Genomic DNA, 17,497 nt, shown 5'->3' on the forward strand with positions numbered 1-17,497 from the left:
TGCTTTGTGGACAACCTGCAAATGCCAAATTGGCCCTGTCAAGAGAACGTCTGGAAAAACACAAAGAAACGTCCCCCTGCGGGAAATAGCAGGAAGTGCTTTCTTTTGTTCACCCTTCCAGTCGAGAAGTGCTATCCTCCAGTGATGAATGCCTCCTATCCAAAGGAGACGACAGAGTGACATGTCCGCTGACGTGCAGGACAAGAGAAGAGCATGACTCATACGGCCATTAAGTGATTTCCCGGGAATGCAGGAAAGATTTGCAATTGTCGAAAAGGGACCATGTTGGGAGCCCTATGCGGCGCCACGTGCACTCGGGTTTCTGAGAAGTAAAACCCCCAGAACCAGCCTGTGGTTTCTTTGCTGAAGAATAGAAATGTACCTCCTCTCCTCGCCGTTCCCAAGCTTTTCCCGCCAACAAGTGATCACGCCCAACGAATGAATGCCGGACCAGTCAGTGCTTCAGACCATCAGTGCAGTGATGTGTTCGATTGGATGCCGATACCTGAGGGGCGTGCCCTGGATTTGGTTGGTCAGCATCTTCAGAGAGGGGCTGGACATAGGGGGTTTTTAAGGACGCTGCAGAGCACGAAATGTCGCTCTGGGCCCTGGGTAAACGGCTCATCCAGTCGCTTCTCGCTATGAACTCTTAACGCTTGTCATTTTGCTGATGTACCCTTCTTCTTCATGTAAATATTCTTGTAAATACGTTTTCTCAAAGTGCCAGTAAACCTGCTTGTACATATTTTACCAACTTCGAAGATTCAGTCCTTCTTCAACCCGGAGTCTCTGCACGCTACCAAGTGAAGGCCGGGTCGCCATAGCCCCAGCGTCACGACAACTGGTGACCAGCGGTGGGATCTGAATCTACAAGCCACAACATCTGGTGATTGGAGGTGGATCTGAAGCTACAAGCCACAACACCTTGTGATCGGAGGTGGCATCTCAAGCAACAAGCAGGAGCAACAATCGGCCAACAAGAGGGCAGCTCGGAACATCGATCGCATGTGTGGGTGAGTGCTTGGCTTTTCTTCTGATGTGGACCAGGTTCTAGAACAGGGTTAGATTTTAGAACTGGTAAAGAGAGTGTGGAAACGCCTTTAGGTTTGGTAGTTTGCACTGTTGTTTTGGAAGTAGCCGACACTCGGAGCGATCATGGACCTACAAAAGCTGCAGAAACCGGAACTGTTGCAATTGTGTGAGGAATTGGGAATTGATACAAGTGGTTTGGCACGAAAACCTTTGATTATAAAGGCAATCACAGATTTGGGAGCCGATGATGAGGAGCTCAGTGAAGCATGGAACCTCATCGGTCAAAAAAAGGAACAGCTCAGACAGCAGAAAGAGCGGGAAAAAGAGGAAAAGGAGCGGGAAAAAGAGCAGAAAGAGCGGGAAAAAGAGGAAAAGAGGCGTGAGCGTGAACTTGAGAGGGAAAAAGAGGAAAGGGAGCGCGAACGTGAGTGGGAAAAAGAGGAAAAGAAGCGTGAAAGAGAAGCAAAAAAGCTGGACCAAGAAATTGAGCTCCGGAAATTAGAACTAGAGTTGAGCAAGAGGTCGGGCAATTGTCCCCAGCTAGCGGTACCTCTTCTCAACAAGGAGGCAGATTTCAAGATGTCAAAGTACATGCAGCCATATGTGATATCAGGGGATATCGGTCTGTATCTGGCTAACTTTGAGCGAACCTGCGAAAAACTGTCCTTCCAGCGAGACACTTGGTCTCAGAGATTATTGACGGTTCTGCCCTGCGAGGCAGCGGAGGTTGTCGCGCGGCTAAGCAAGGAGGACGCGGACAACTACGAGAAGGTCAAAGCTTGCCTTCTGAGAAAGTATAGGCTTAGCGCCGAGGCGTTCAGACAACGTTTTCGGAAAGCTACTAAGTCCAGGGACGAGAGTTACCCTGAATTCCTGTACAATTTAAGAGTTAATTTGGGCGAGTGGCTAAAGAGCCCCGATTCCTACAGTGATAGGGACGCTGTAGTCGAGCAAATTCTTTTGGAGCAGTTTTATAACTGCCTCCCAGAAAAAGAAAGAAATTGGTTACAGGACCGAGGCGAAATTAAGTCGGCAACTGAAGCTGCCGAACTTATTGAGGAGTATGCTTCGCGCCGACAATTCAGCAACCCAGCAGTGGATAGGCCCCGCAATCCCAAGTTCAGTGTGAAAAACCGTCAGGAAAGGCACTTTGCTAGAGTTGGAAACGAAGAAATGAAGGTTTCTTCAGGCAAATTCCCTAGAAAGGACGGCAGTGAGAAAAGTGGGGAAGTGACCAACGTGCAGAACACAAAGAATAAGCTTGAGGCTAGGAAGCCGCTCACATGCTTTAGGTGTAATGAGCAGGGTCACATTGCCGTCAACTGCCGGAAAGAAAAGATTGCTTTCTCGTATGTCAGGGACTGCGATGAAAATATGCAGCTTTTAGAACCCTACCTGCATGACCTAGTAGTCAACGGGAAGCCTTGCAAGGTACTGCGCGATTCGGCCGCAACGATGGATGTTGTCCATCCGGCGTATGTATCGCCTTCCGACTATACAGGACAGTGTGCATGGATCCGACAGGTAGTTGAGGAACAGAGTGTGTGCTTGCCGATCGCGAACGTGGTCATCGAGGGCCCTTTCGGCGAATTAACAACCGAGGCTGCCGTTTCAGGAAAGCTTCCTAAGTGCTATCCGTATTTGTTCTCCAACAAATCGGACATGCTGCTGCGAAAGAGGGGCATCCTTTTCGGAGACAGAGTTGTGCAAGCCTTAACACGTTCAAAGGCGCGAGAACTAGCTACACTGCTCATTCCAGAAAAATCCACAGCGGAGGAAACGGCAGTTAAAACAATGGTAAATGCGGAAGATAGCAGGTCAGAAAACTTTGAGAGCGAGGCATCTCAGATAAGTCAACTTGAAAGTGAGCTTGATGAGACGCGGAATGAGGACGTTCTTGAGAGTAACCTCTTGCCGCCAGTGTCTAGTAATCTCACGAGACTTTTAAGTGGAACCCGAGAGGACTTAGCTATAGAGCAAGCCAATGATCCCAATATACAGGAGATAAGGGAGCGCCACCGCGCCACTAAGACAGCAAACAATATTTCTTTCGAGATGAGAAAGGGAGTGCTGTATCGCTTATTCAAGGATAAGCGCGGAGTAGAGCGGGACCAATTAGTCGTTCCCCAAAAGTACCGCGGAGACTTACTGCGACTTTCCCATGGCAGCTCGTGGTCATGTCACCTTGGAATAAAGAAAACAAAGCAGAGGCTGTTGCAAGAATACTATTGGCCTGGATGTTTTAAGGACACGGAAAATTTTGTACGGTCATGCGACACGTGCCAGCGGGTTGGAAAGGCGCAAGATAAGTGGAAAGCTCCGATGGTGTTAGTACCAATCATTACCGAGCCGTTTCACCGGTTAGTAATAGATATAGTTGGGCCACTTCCTGTGACCGAGTCAGGGTACCGTTATATCCTCACTATGTTATGCCCAGCCACAAAGTTTCCAGAGGCTGTTCCGCTGCGCGAGGTGACGTCCGAGAGTGTAGTGGATTCGCTGCTGTCAGTGTTTGCACGAGTTGGATTCCCTTCCGAGGTCCAAAGTGATCAGGGTAGCGTTTTCACGAGTGTCCTCACCACCTCATTTCTCGAGCGATGCGGCATTAAGGTAGTGCATAGCTCGATCCATCATCCGCAGAGCAACAGCGTAGAAAGATGGCACTCTGTTCTCAAACGAGTCCTGAGGGGACTGTGCTATGAAAACAAGCGCGAATGGGATACCTGCCTGCCTGCAGCGCTTTTCGCTTTGCGGTCAGTGCCGCACGAATCCACTGGATTTAGCCCAGCCGAGTTGGTGTACGGAAGGTCACTGCGCTCACCTTTGCGAATGGTGCGCGAAGCCTGGGAGGGGCGCGGAGAAGACCCAACAGTAGTAGAATTCATTCTGAACCTCTTGAATCGCTTACATAACACTAAGGAACTCGTTGAGGCCAGCATGAAGTCAGCCCAGGCTCGTTCCAAGGTGTACTATGATAAGTCAGCCCGTCAAAGGACGTTTTGTATCGGGGACCAGGTGATGTTGCTGAGAAGTTCAAGGCAGAATAAGCTCGAAGTACAGTGGGAAGGACCGGCTGAAGTCGTTGCAAAGCTTTCTAACACTAACTACGCAGTGAAAATTCCCGGTAGGCGTAAAGAAGTGCGCATTTATCATTGCAATCTTATGAAGCCTTATGTGCAGAGGGAAGCCGTGGTAAATCTAACGTTAAACCTTCCCGAGGAGATGGGGGACAACTTGATTTGCCTCAGCGGAAAAGGAAGCAACGCTCAGGAGCTTCTCAAAAAGACGGAGCAGAGAGGAGAACTAAAGAAATCCCAGCTGTCCGATCTGGGCGAGATAATAACAGAGTTTGAGGCCTGCTTCGTGGACAGGCCAGGCAGAACTGATTTGACTGAGCACGATATTGAGCTGACTTCAGACGTGCCAGTGCGATCAAGGTGCTACCGATTTTCTCCAAGGCAAAGAGAAATTCTGGATAGGGAAGTAACTCGCATGCTGGAATTGGGAGTAATAAAACCCTCGGAAAGCGATTATGCTTCGCCTATGATCTTAGTAGAAGCTCCAGGTAAAGACCCTAGGCCTGTGGTAGACTACCGAAAGCTAAATTCTCTCACCAGGGATCAAGTGTATCCTATTCCGAATATTGAGGAGAGAGTAGAACAGGTCAGTAGAGCGGCATATGTGACTACGCTGGACCTTACTCGAGGATACTGGCAAGTACCGCTCACTGAACGCGCCAGCAGATACGCGGCTTTCGTCACTCCGACGGGCAGCTACCAGCCAACAATGATGAGTTTCGGGCTCAAAAATGCTCCATTTTGTTTTTCCCGACTCATGGATAGGGTTTTAAAGGGGTGTGAAACATTCGCGGTGCCTTATTTAGACGACATTGCGGTTTTTTCCGACTCATGGGCGGACCATATGGTACATCTAAGAGCTGTACTGAGCCTTTTGCGTCAAGCTGGACTAACCGTAAAGGCCGAGAAATGTTGCCTGGCAAGGGCGACCGTGGACTACTTGGGTCACAATGTAGGTCAAGGTTTCAGGAAACCCAGCGAGATTAAGATTTCTGCGGTAGCAGACTACCCGCGGCCGAGCACGAAGACGGAAATTCGAGCATTCCTGGGTCTGACTGGGTACTACAATCACTACATCCCTAACTATTCAGCTTTGGCTAGCCCTCTGACCGACGCTCTCCGCAAGACAGAACCGACAAATGTAGTCTGGGACGAACAAAAGGAAGCCTCCTTCGTAAACCTGAAGGCTGTGCTGATTAGCCGTCCGGTATTGCGAGCTCCAGACTATGGCCGAGAATTCACGGTCCAGTGTGATGCCAGTGATCGAGGGTTAGGTGCTGTTCTCTGCCAGAGAGATGACGACGGTAATGAGCACCCCGTGCTCTACTTGAGCAGAAAACTGAGTTCTAGAGAGAGGGCTTATTGCGCGTCAGAGAAGGAATGCGCTTGCATTGTATGGGCCATTCAAAAATTGCAGTGCTATCTTGGAGGGGCCAAATTCACCGTAGAGACGGACCATTGTCCCCTGGCTTGGCTGCAAACTGCGACATCGAAGAACAGTCGCCTTCTTAGGTGGAGCTTGATTTTACAGCAGTACAATTTTGAAATAAGATACAAAAAGGGGAAGTTAAATGGGAATGCGGACGCGCTTAGCCGCTCTTTCTAAGCGGTCCGAGATGTTCCTCACCATGTATCCAAATTGATAATCAGGTTTTTTTTTTTTTCGTGCGCTTGAATATAGATGACTATGTAAAGCAGCACGTTTGGTTTTCGAGGCATACGTGGGTCCTGAACGTCTTGAGAGTGGGCTTTTCTCGAACAACAATGGCAGTTTTCTTTTGACCTGGTCTCTTCAGACGGGAGCCGAGTGCTTGCTTCGACATGTGGTTGAGTTTCAGATAGCTCAAGCAATTTGGCCTACAACAATCAAGACAACGCGACAAGCAACAGCGAGCTTCAAGCGTTCACGTGCAGGCCATTAAGTCGTCTCTTCATGCAGCAGCTGCGGCTGCTGCCCTCCGAGTCTCTTCTGGCGGGGGAGGAGGCTGTTACGACCAAGCATCCGCATTTGCGCGCTCTATTGTTCGCCTGTGGGCATGGAAAAGTTTTGTGAATATGTGGTGATGGTCCATTGGCTCTAAGTGAGCCTGTTTCCAGGAATCCTGTTTTGTAAGCATGTTTTGCTTTGTGGACAACCTGCAAATGCCAAATTGGCCCTGTCAAGAGAACATCTGGAAAAACACAAAGAAACGTCCCCCTGCGGGAAATAGCAGGAAGTGCTTTCTTTTGTTCACCCTTCCAGTCGAGAAGTGCTATCCTCCAGTGATGAATGCCTCCTATCCAAAGGAGACGACAGAGTGACATGTCCGCTGACGTGCAGGACAAGAGAAGAGCATGACTCATACGGCCATTAAGTGATTTCCCGGGAATGCAGGAAAGATTTGCAATTGTCGAAAAGGGACCATGTTGGGAGCCCTATGCGGCGCCACGTGCACTCGGGTTTCTGAGAAGTAAAACCCCCAGAACCAGCCTGTGGTTTCTTTGCTGAAGAATAGAAATGTACCTCCTCTCCTCGCCGTTCCCAAGCTTTTCCCGCCAACAAGTGATCACGCCCAACGAATGAATGCCGGACCAGTCAGTGCTTCAGACCATCAGTGCAGTGATGTGTTCGATTGGATGCCGATACCTGAGGGGCGTGCCCTGGATTTGGTTGGTCAGCATCTTCAGAGAGGGGCTGGACATAGGGGGTTTTTAAGGACGCTGCAGAGCACGAAATGTCGCTCTGGGCCCTGGGTAAACGGCTCATCCAGTCGCTTCTCGCTATGAACTCTTAACGCTTGTCATTTTGCTGATGTACCCTTCTTCTTCATGTAAATATTCTTGTAAATACGTTTTCTCAAAGTGCCAGTAAACCTGCTTGTACATATTTTACCAACTTCGAAGATTCAGTCCTTCTTCAACCCGGAGTCTCTGCACGCTACCAAGTGAAGGCCGGGTCGCCATAGCCCCAGCGTCACGACAACGCCTGTATCACCCCCCCTCCCCCCTCCATGTAATACCCTCGAACTGAGGGCCCTTAGGGGTATGTTGTATATAAAAAAAAAACTGGGCTGAATGTTTGGTTCCGTACTAAACTGTCTTTCGGCTACTGCTGCCTTGTCTTTTTTCACCAATGCCAAGCTGTAAACAGCACACTTCCATTCTGCTGGGATCGGCGAGTCATGACAGAGGCAAATTAAACCAGACTGTTTTCACAATTGTTACGACCAAGCATCCGCATTTGCGCGCTCTATTGTTCGCCTGTGGGCATGGATAAGTTTTGTGAATATGTGGTGATGGTCCAATGGCTCTAAGTGAGCCTGTTTCCAGGAATCCTGTTTTGTAAGCCTGTTTTGCTTTGTGGACAACCTGCAAATGCCAAACTGACCCTGTCAAGAGAACGTCTGGAAAAACACAAAGAAACGTCCCCCTGCGGGAAATAGCCGGAAGTGCTTTCTTTCTTTTGCTCACCCTTCCAGTCGAGAAGTGCTATCCTCCAGTGATGAATGCCTCCTATCCAAAGGAGACGACAGAGTGACATGTCCGCTGACGTGCAGGACAAGAAAGGAGCATGACTCATACGGCCATTAAGTGATTTCCCGGGAATGCAGGAAAGATTTGCAATTGTCGAAAAGGGACAATGTTGGGAGCCCTATGCGGCGCCACGTGCACTCGGGTTTCTGAGAAGTAAAACCCCTTGTCAGAACCAGCCTGTGGTTTCTTTGCTGAAGAATAGAAATGTACCTCCTCTCCTCGCCGTTCCCAAGCTTTTCCCGCCAACAAGTGATCACGCCCAACGAATGAATGCCGGACCAGTCAGTGCTTCAGACCATCAGTGCAGTGATGTGTTCGATTGGATGCCGATACCTGAGGGGCGTGCCCTGGATTTGGTTGGTCAACATCTTCAGAGAGGGGCTGGACATAGGGGGGTTTTAAGGACGCTGCAGAGCACGAAATGTCGCTCTGGGCCCTGGGTAAACGGCTCATCCAGTCGCTTCTCGCTATGAACTCTTAACGCTTGTCATTTTGCTGATGTACCCTTCTTTTTCATGTAAATATTCTTGTAAATACGTTTTCTCAAAGTGCCAGTAAACCTGCTTGTACATATTTTACCAACTTCGAAGATTCAGTCCTTCTTCAACCCGAGTCTCTGCACGCTACCAAGTGAAGGCCGGGTCGACGTAGCCCCAGCGTCACGACACAATGTACGATTTTAATGGCCCTTAATTGTCATTACTGGCTTAGTTTCTGTGCAATGGCACTTAACACATTCACCAGTGCCTGCTGCGTTGCATTGTTGAGCTCGTTTTGTTGCTGCCTTTCTCTGAGTTCGTTGGCACGAGCTTCTAGTTCAAGCTCACGCAGCTTATACTTTTGCTCCAATTTTTTTGCCTTCATTTCTTTTCGCTTCTCCCAGCGTTTCTGCTTTTGCTCGAGGCGCATTTTTTCAAGCATGATACGCTCTTTCTCAACTTCTATTTCCTTGTCTTTCAATGCCCGTTCATGGTTCCATCTTTTTTCTAAAAATTCTTGGTCTTCATTCCCGGACCTTGGCTTTCTTTTTCCTGCAAATGCACAATTAAAACAATGCAATTAATGTACAGCATTGTTTTAGTGCAGAATGAAAATAGGACAGGTATGGACGAGCAAGCTAGATTTTCATGTTTGCAGAGCAGCATAGGTAGCACTGAGTACAGTATATCGACTACTCAAACCTAGAATTACGCAGCTGTATTGAGTACTACACTTACTCCGCCTGCTTTCAATTGTGGCAGCAGGCTCATCTTGTGCATCTGCCTGCATCTGCTGTTGTGTAGGTGTGCTGATGCACGCTGCACTTGTACTTGCTATTTCCTGTGGTGGTGTTGGGCTTCGATGCACAATTCCTTCCTCCTCCGCTTCTGTGCTGCAATACATCTGTTCAAAAATGGAGGATGCAGATGCCAGTGCACTGCAGCTGGCGTCAGCTGATGGTGAGCCTGCACAAAGCAGCATATGCACATCATCTGTTTTAGCATACAGACTTTGTTCTCAATAAAATACATTTCATCTCGAATGCACCCTGACCATTATTTTTTGTCATGAAGTTCTGCAATACCGCCAGGTACTGGGTGATTGTAAGAAACACAGCAGTAATGCTTGATGAAAAGTGCAGCATACGTGACGAGCCATTTCTACTCTGCAGATGTAATTTTCTTTATTCACTTAATCCACAGTCAATAGTGCAAATGTTCACCTGCCACGCATAGAGTGCTGTTTGGAAACTTGCTTGGCCTTATACAAATGACTATGTTTGGATCTAATGTCTAAAGCACAATATAATATATATGGTTTGATTTGTAGGGTCTAACACCTCAAAGCGCTTAGGATGCCTGTTGGAACGCTCCGGTTAACTTCGACCAACTGAGGCTCTTAAAAAAAAAAAAAAAAAGTTACGTGCTCTGAGATCGTACAGCACACAGGTGCTTTGTGTTTCGCCTTCTTCGAAACGCGGCCGCCTCAAGCTGGTATCGAGCCTGGGCTCCCTGGCTCCGAAATCGAGCGCCCCAACCACTACGCCACTGTGGCGGAGTCAATACAACAGAAATAGCCTGTGCATACACCATGAACAACATTTTGATGACAGTAATTAGCAGGTGAATTAAAAAGAAGTGATGTTCTCGTTTACATACCATTATAATCGTGCACAGGTGATGCTGCAGCACTTGCAGCGCAGGCGGAGTCCCGTACCTCGTTTGCAAAAGTTTTCTGGGCAGCACTAAGCTGCATTTTGCGGGGCTTGATTTTATGCCCAAACTCCCTCGCAAGGTCAGAGATCTCTTGCAGGAGTTTTTCTTTTTCCTCGTACTCTTCTTCTGTACCAGATCTAGGAGGAACAGCAGCTATATAAAACAATTGCAAAACAAGCACCAATTGCAAACGCAAGCACCATCGATGTTCTCTTGTTATCCGATTTCTTGCGCATGCACGAATGGTTATGAGGAAAGAGAAGGCGCAGCAGACACTCACGCATGGTGGGAATCTGAACTGTGCCGTGAGCGAAGCGTTGAAGGAGACGATGAAGCAATAGAAAGAGGCGCCTTAGAAGAGAGCCGGAGGTGGCTGATGGTAGTTTCCAGAACACTGCAAGCAAATTCTGAGGTACAGTATAAGCTTTACATCAACAAAATTGAGTACTCACTTCCGGAGGCACATCCTGTCATTTGCTATGAACTGGGATAGGAGCAGATCAAGTCGCTCCCGCAACGCCCGAACACTAAACAATTTGCCTACGGCAAAATGAACATTCCTCTCGATCAGCGGCCATCGAGAAGGGTCTCTGAAAGGGTTTTCAGCGTTGACCTCACGAAGTAGTGCTAAATCGTCTGCGGCTACAAACCGGAGACGAGCAGCAGGTTTTCGCTGCGCTGCACTCGCTGAAGCTGCCATCTCACACACGCGATGCGACAAGGGCTGCAAGGGCAACGACTGAAAAAATCAACCACTGTTTACGGATACATGCGTGTAAGCAGTCAAGCCAAGGCGATCCACTTCATGACGTTGCCATGCCAACAAAACAACGCTACTCGTGAGGCTTAGGGACTGCGCTGTCGCCGTGCAAAATAAAAAACAGAGGTAAATATTCGCTAAATATTTGTGCTCAATGCTACACGAGGCAAAGCGAAGAACCCGTGTGCCATTTATAGGCGGCAGCGCGCCCAAAAACGCGGTAACGAAGACAAATTCACTCTGAAGCGGGCGGCCTGGATGCCGCCATCTTGTCAACGCTAATCTCCCATCGTACGTGAGGGCCGGGCACGATAAACTCGAGTTTCGGCGTACGCTGGCCGATCGTACGAAAGAGCTCGGCCTCGGATATCGTATAGCGCATGCGCAGTGCGCGTCACGTTATTTTTGGCGTGCGCTATTCCTCTGCGTGTGTCTGTGTACGCTATACTAAAAGTCTCTAATGGCACACAAAGGTGTTACGCATCCCTTTTTCTCTCGCGAGCAAACAAGAATCCGCAGCGAGTCGGACGGCTCTCGCTTCGCCATGTTCCACGCGGAGAACAGGGGAGGCTGGGGATTTCTAGGGACAATTGTGGCACTGAGCTGGGAAAAATTCTGCCATTCGTTTTCATATGATTGCGAGACTAATTGTAGTACCTATGTTCGTGCAACCAGAGCCGGAATAGAAGCTTGTATCCCCATCGCCAGCCATTACGGCTTCGAGTGTGCTCAGATGCTCGTCAATAGCTTGTCAGTGATCCGAGAATAGATAGCGCGCCTACTGAACTGACGAATGTGTTGAGACGAAGACGAGCGGCGCCTATCCAACGCAGCAATAGAGCGAGCAGCAAGGGGCTGAATTCCGTACCGCTCACAGTCACAAACCACTCACAATGCTCTGCTCCTATTGGTCGGCCCTGTAGCGGCAGACATATTGAACTTTGGCGTCACCACCGACTTCACCGGTGAGTGCGTTTTACGTCACGAACACGACTAAAGTGATGACGTTGCACAAACGCGGAATTGTGACTGAAATTGTGAGCGCAGCGGAGTAGGCACAAACCGCTCACAAAGTTGCGAGCGAAAATAACGGCTGTTTGTTTACCTCGAGACACGCCGCCTGAGACTGTGGCGTCGACGCGATCTACGACGAAGCACACGTAGACTCGTTTGAATCGGCCTTTTGCGTTTTCCTGTGCTGCCACTTCGTGCACAACGCCGCAACCAAACTGGCGGGATACTGCGCCGCACGGACACGGTCCTCCGCACGCTGAGCCCCGCTGCGGAGCACATTTTCTTGGCGCACATAATTTTGGTTCTGTCGACGATGGCGTGTCCTGGGCAGCACCTGATACCTGGCGGGTATCTAGGGATAAGTGATGGCTGGGTGTCATGCCCGAGGAATGCAGCGAAGCCTACTGACGAACAAATTCAGCGGTACCTGCAGTCGTCCGGCATGCGATGCGATCGCCAGTTGAGTAAGAGCCACCGCTTCAAAGATGAAGGCTACATACGAAACGTAATGTTTCGAAACATTGTATAAATGGGATGTAAGGCAAGAAAAAAAAAAAACAAAGACCAATGCAACCAGAACCAGGAGTGTTTCATGCTACTATTCCAGCCTTTTTTGCACTGAATTTGGAAGTAACCAGAACATCTGCATTAGTGAAGTGTGTTCAGCTGGGCCCACCCACATTGAGGGCTGGGCAAGTAGTTAAGAATTTCTTTGGGCTCCGCCCAGGCCAATAATTACGGCCCATGCAGTGCTCTAATTAGCAGTGTAAATGAAATACACTGTGCGGTCTGTAATAGCTGTTGTGTACTTCTATCCCACTTCATATGTACTTCATCCCACCTTTGCAAAGTTTCTACGTTAATGCAGAATACACAAATAAACAAAAATGCCAAGTTGAAGTGACTGAACCATGCCATGCTTCTGTACATTATGCTATTGTCTTAAACAATGACTTGATAACCCTGATATGCACTGCTATGACTGCTCCTTGATTGCTGAAGCAGCGGCAACATATTGCCTCGAAACCTTCAAAACTGTATTTGTTGTTTTTTAACAGCCGCCGGCATGTGGCCTTATCGCTGTGATTCTGGCACGCGTATCAATTCTGTATTCCGTGTTTGTTCATGCTCGTTGTCGCGATACGACGCGTTATCATTTTCTTTGTCGCGAACGATGAGCCGAGATTTGTCTCGAAGATTCCGATCACTTGCGCATGTTTTTAGAATATTCCACCTTGTGCTAGCAGCAGTTTACGACGTTATCTAGATTGTTCTGAGCAGCCTTTAAATTAAGCGTTGACGAGTGTGACGGGCATTCTGTATTCGACGATCGACGAGCACGTTTTGTTGCTATCGCCGGAGCCGAGTTGCTGAGTTCTTTTGCGGACGCAAGTCAGCTCAATAAAGAGTTTCTTCAGTGCAATCACCGACTCTTCATTTGTGTCATCGACCGTGGTCACCACCACGTGACATCTGGTGGAGGTGCTGAGAATATGTGAGAAAAGAAAGTTTAGCAACTATGCTGCAACCACATATCTACCAGTTTCTGAAACAGCCTTCTCGCTCCTCTGAGTCAGCATGTGACACTAAATGTCCATTAAATAATGCAGCGACATCTGTAACCCATCAAGTTTCAATGCATTACAAGCATATGGTAAAGAAACTGAATGTGGATAGTCCAATGCTACATGAAATTTTAATGAACACTCTCAAAGGCAACGAACTTGGTGGTGTTATGGGACAGCCATCAAAATCTCTAAGGTCTGACTTTGAGAACGGTGTTGCAGCCACTCAAGTTCGTAAAAAAAAAGAAAAAAAAAACAATATTCGACACCTAGAAACAAGCTTCAAATATTGGCAGGTTGACGACAGAAAAGTTTCTTCCATGTTTCTGTTTTAAGTGAAATGTTTACTAAATTCTATAGCTTTTAGACGTGTGCACGTTTGTCCCCACAAGCATTGTTCTGGCAGGTGGTAGCTGGTCGCTGACTCCTCTGGTTACTTTTGTTTCACTGTCCGGTTTGTCGCACGTTGAAAGCGGCTCATAGCATTCGCCCGCTTCGCCTCGTTGCTCGAAAAGTTGAATATTGTCGGGATGAAATCAGGGTGCCGCGGTGATATGGAGGGCTTTCCTGCTCATTAAAAAAAAGTTTCATTACAGCTTCCAAAAATATTTAACCTCAGTGCCTAGTCGAACATGTTACAAAGTGGTTCCCGCACAGTCTTGATGCGCTCGCCGGCTCCCAAGGGCGCTCTTGATCGTTCTGCCGACGAACAGCTTTTATTCAAGCTTCGCGGTGAAGACGGTCTCGTGAAGCGCTTGGAAATCGAAAAAAAGGCGATGCTGCTTCCCTTTAAACATTGTGTATCGCAATCAAACGCTACACAAGTAGTCGGAATCGTCAGGAGCGTCGCACTATCCAACAACGACCACTGAAACAACCGCAGAAATGCAGGCGCCGCGGGCAGCCGCCGGTTTGTTTACCCCACCGCCGGAGCCGATCGCGGCGGCCACGAACCCACCAGTCCGCTTCGCGACTACGCCGCTAGGGGTTGGGCGCATGCGCAGTCGCGTCCCGCAAAAGGCCGATTGCCGGACGAGCTGTCCGACGCTGTAGAACTCGAGAACCGGCTGAAAGGGGAGTTGTGCGAGGATTGCCGACGATACGCGCCCGGTTTTTTTCTACTGGAGGCTTCCAATTTCCGTTGGTAGCGTAATACCTTTGGCATCCCACCGCCGTCGGTCAGCAAGAGCGTGCATCGGTAGCGGAAGCATCGGGCGTCATTTTTATTGCCGTCAAGGCACCGTTGGGTGACACTCAAACAAGTCGCAAGGCAAGGGGATCAACGTTGTGAAAATCGCAAAAGTGAGCAGACTTCGGCTTTTTTTTTTCAACGCGTGTGTCTGGCTACGAATTCTGAAGGTCACAGTAAAGTTGGGCTGTGCCTATTTTCCCTCAGCTCTGCGACGCCTACATGCTTATTCCGCCGGCCGAAGATCCTCGCTGCCTCGAATCTTACGTTCTTACACGTACGGAGCGCATTTGTCTGGCGGTACTCTTCCATTGTGGACGTAGGCCTGCAGAACGCCTGCGACTTTTTTCTGTGCACGTTTTAAAGAAGCCCTGTTGGTCATCGAACGACCTAGATTATATCCATTGAGCTGAGTACCAGAGCAGCAACAGTAGCTTTGTTTTGGTTTATGGGGTTTTAACGTCCCAAAGCGACTCAGGCTACGAGAGACGCCGTAGAGAATAGAGAGTTTTAGAATAGGGGGCCCCAAGCTTTGGGGCCCCCCAAGGAGCTTGGGGCGTCGAAATGCGCATGCGCAGAACGTAAGGCGCGCTTGGGGTCTTGGGTTAACGCTAGGGGCAGCCCCTATTTTTCGGAAATAGCGTTCGCCCCAAGCCGCCGTTGGGTCGCTTGGGTTACGGCAACATGGCGGCGACCGGCCAAGCGGCGGCCGCTCGCATCGGCACACATTCGTCGTCACCGCTCCATGGTGTCACGCGTTCATGGCAAACGAAAGGCCAACGAAGCTTATGCTATGTCTCATGATGCCCGCACCACCAAATTTTAGCAATAAAACGCCCTATATTTTCTGATTGCTTCCGGATTTACCGAGCTGCTAGGCCTAGCGAGTTCGCCTCGTTCGGTTGCCATGGGGACCTGACGGCGGAAAGCGCGGAAGGTTCAAATGAGTTTTCTCGGCCTGGATTGACAATTGGCCGATTTCGTCTTGTATGACAAAAAAAGTTTGTATAACTGGTAGTTTTAATATAGTTTTGTGCAATAGTAGCACTTTTTGATTAACAAAATAGCGTTGTTGGCTCTTATATATTTAAATGCTTTCTCTTGGTTTACCGTTGTGGCGCTGCAATCGACGAACGCAAGCCCGGCTCCGCTGCGTCGGGAAAACCCCTATCCTAAAACTTGCCGCTCGGCTAGCACGTTGCGCCGCCGCACGCTATTTCCTTGGGGGCCCCAAGCCTTGGGTCCCCCTATTCTAAAACTCCCTGATGGCTTCGGAAATTTTTACCACCTGGGGCTCTTTTCAGCGTGCACTGATAACAAGCGGCACATGGGCGTCTTGCTTTTCTCCTCCATCGAAAAGCGGCTACCTCGGTCAGGATTCGATTCCGCAACAGCAGTCGAGCGCCGTATCCACTGCACCACTGTGCACAGCCGAGCAGTAAATGGTTATTGTGTTTACATCTATTGCATTTGCTGCTTAAGAAACCGTGATGCTTGCGTTATGCAAACAATCAGCGCATTGTTTATGTAATGTAACGCTACATGCGCTGTCCTTACAACGGTGCTCGCTTGAGCACTGTCACGAGTTGTCGGAATGACTGTGAATGTTTAGTAAAAACAGGCTGTGCGCTAGTTAGTATGGATCCTCAGTTGTATAATACATGTTATGATAGGCTCGACTGAAAGTGGGCCTAAGTGGATGTTATTTGTTTTGTTTGTTATGCAGGGGACAGTGCACTACCCACTGGATTCACAGCTGCTTACACCAGTGCGAAGCCATTCCAGCTCCAGCTCGCTTTCCCTTTCTTCCTATCGCCTTGCAGCCTGGTGCAGTTGGCTGTGTTCACTAGTTGTGTTAAGCGTGCTTAAATGGGCAGTAAATATTTGCGATGCTGGGATCGGAAAATGTCATTTCAGGAAGAGGGCCTGCAGTCCATGAGTGTGGGACGGTAGCAGGGTTGTTATGATGCACTCATCATAATCATCATCAGCAGCCGCAGCAGCAGCAGCCTGACTATACCCACTGCAGGGCGAAGGCCTCTCCCATATTTCTCCACTTAACCCGGTTCTGTGCTAGCTGCATCCAATTGACCACTGCGAACTTCTTAATCTCATCCACCCACCTAACTTTCTGCCGCCCCCTGCTACGCTTTCCTTCCCTTGGAATCCAGTTTGTTACCCTAAGCGACCATCGGTTATCCTCTCTTCGCACTACATGTCCTGCCCATGTCCATTTATTCTTCTTAATTTCCTCTAGAATGTCAGTAACTTGAGTTATTTCTCTGATCCACTCTGCACGTTTCCTATCTCTTAATGTTACCCCTACCATTTTTCGTTCCATAGCCCTCTGGGTTGTCCTCAACTTAAGTAGAACTCTCTTGGTTAGCCTCCACGTTTCAGCGCCATAGGTGAGTGCAGGTAAGATGCAACTGTTATATACTTTCCTCTTGAGCGATACCGGTAAGCTGCTAGTCATAATCTGCGAGTGCTTGCCAAATGCGCTCCATCCCAATCTTATTCTTCTTGTTATTTCTTTTTCATGGTCCGGATCTGCGGTTACTACTTGTCCTAAGTAGACATATTCGCCTACTACTTCCAGTGCTTCGCTACCTAATGTAAACTGCTGTTTCTTCCCGAGGCTGTCGAACATTACCTTAGTCTTCTGCATATTGATTTTCAAGCCTACCTTTCTACTTTTCCTGTCTAGGTCATCAATCATTATTTGCAGTTCATCCCCCGAGTTGCTTAGCAAGGCAGTGTCATCAGCAAATCGCAGATTACTGAGGTATTCTCCATCTACCTTCATCCCTAACTGCTCCCATTCCAAGTCTCTGAATACTTCCTCTAAGCAAGCTGTGAATAGTACTGGGGAGATTGTGTCTCCTTGCCTAACACCTTTCTTTATGGTAATTTTGTTACTTCCTTTATGCAGAAGTATGGTTGCTGTACAGCCTCTGTATATATCTTCCAGCACTTTCACGTACGGCTCATCTACCCCCTGATTTCGCAATGCCTGTATCACCGCCGAGGTTTCAACTGAGTCAAATGCTTTTTCGTAATCAATGAATGCTATGTATAAGGGCTGGTTATATTCCGAGCATTTTTCTATCACCTGATTGATGGTATGGATATGATCGATAGTAGAGTACCGT

The 17,497-nt window shown here is 48.6% G+C and overlaps 1 protein-coding gene across 2 annotated transcripts; it reads right to left on the reverse strand.

Moving 5' to 3' along the window:
- Nucleotides 1–8,311: 8,311 nt before the first annotated feature.
- Nucleotides 8,312–10,463, reverse strand: LOC146174799 (uncharacterized). Of its 2 annotated transcripts, none has more exons than XM_084585658.1 (4): nucleotides 10,270–10,463; nucleotides 9,761–9,954; nucleotides 8,840–9,067; nucleotides 8,312–8,653 (listed from the first exon to the last, which is right to left on the reverse strand). In XM_084585658.1, exons 1-4 carry the CDS (start codon nucleotides 10,281–10,283, stop codon nucleotides 8,322–8,324), a joined length of 768 nt encoding a protein of 255 aa, XP_084441784.1. In that variant the 5' UTR covers nucleotides 10,284–10,463; the 3' UTR covers nucleotides 8,312–8,321. The 2 variants fall into 2 exon arrangements, with proteins under 2 accessions (XP_084441784.1, XP_084441785.1); XM_084585659.1 differs by having other exon boundaries at nucleotides 10,098–10,463.
- Between the last annotated feature and the right edge of the window lie 7,034 nt (nucleotides 10,464–17,497).

Source organism: Amblyomma maculatum, chromosome 11 (genome assembly GCF_055883805.1).
Source record: "Amblyomma maculatum isolate TAMU_Amacu chromosome 11, ASM5588380v1, whole genome shotgun sequence".
Taxonomy (NCBI): Eukaryota; Metazoa; Arthropoda; class Arachnida; order Ixodida; family Ixodidae; genus Amblyomma; species Amblyomma maculatum.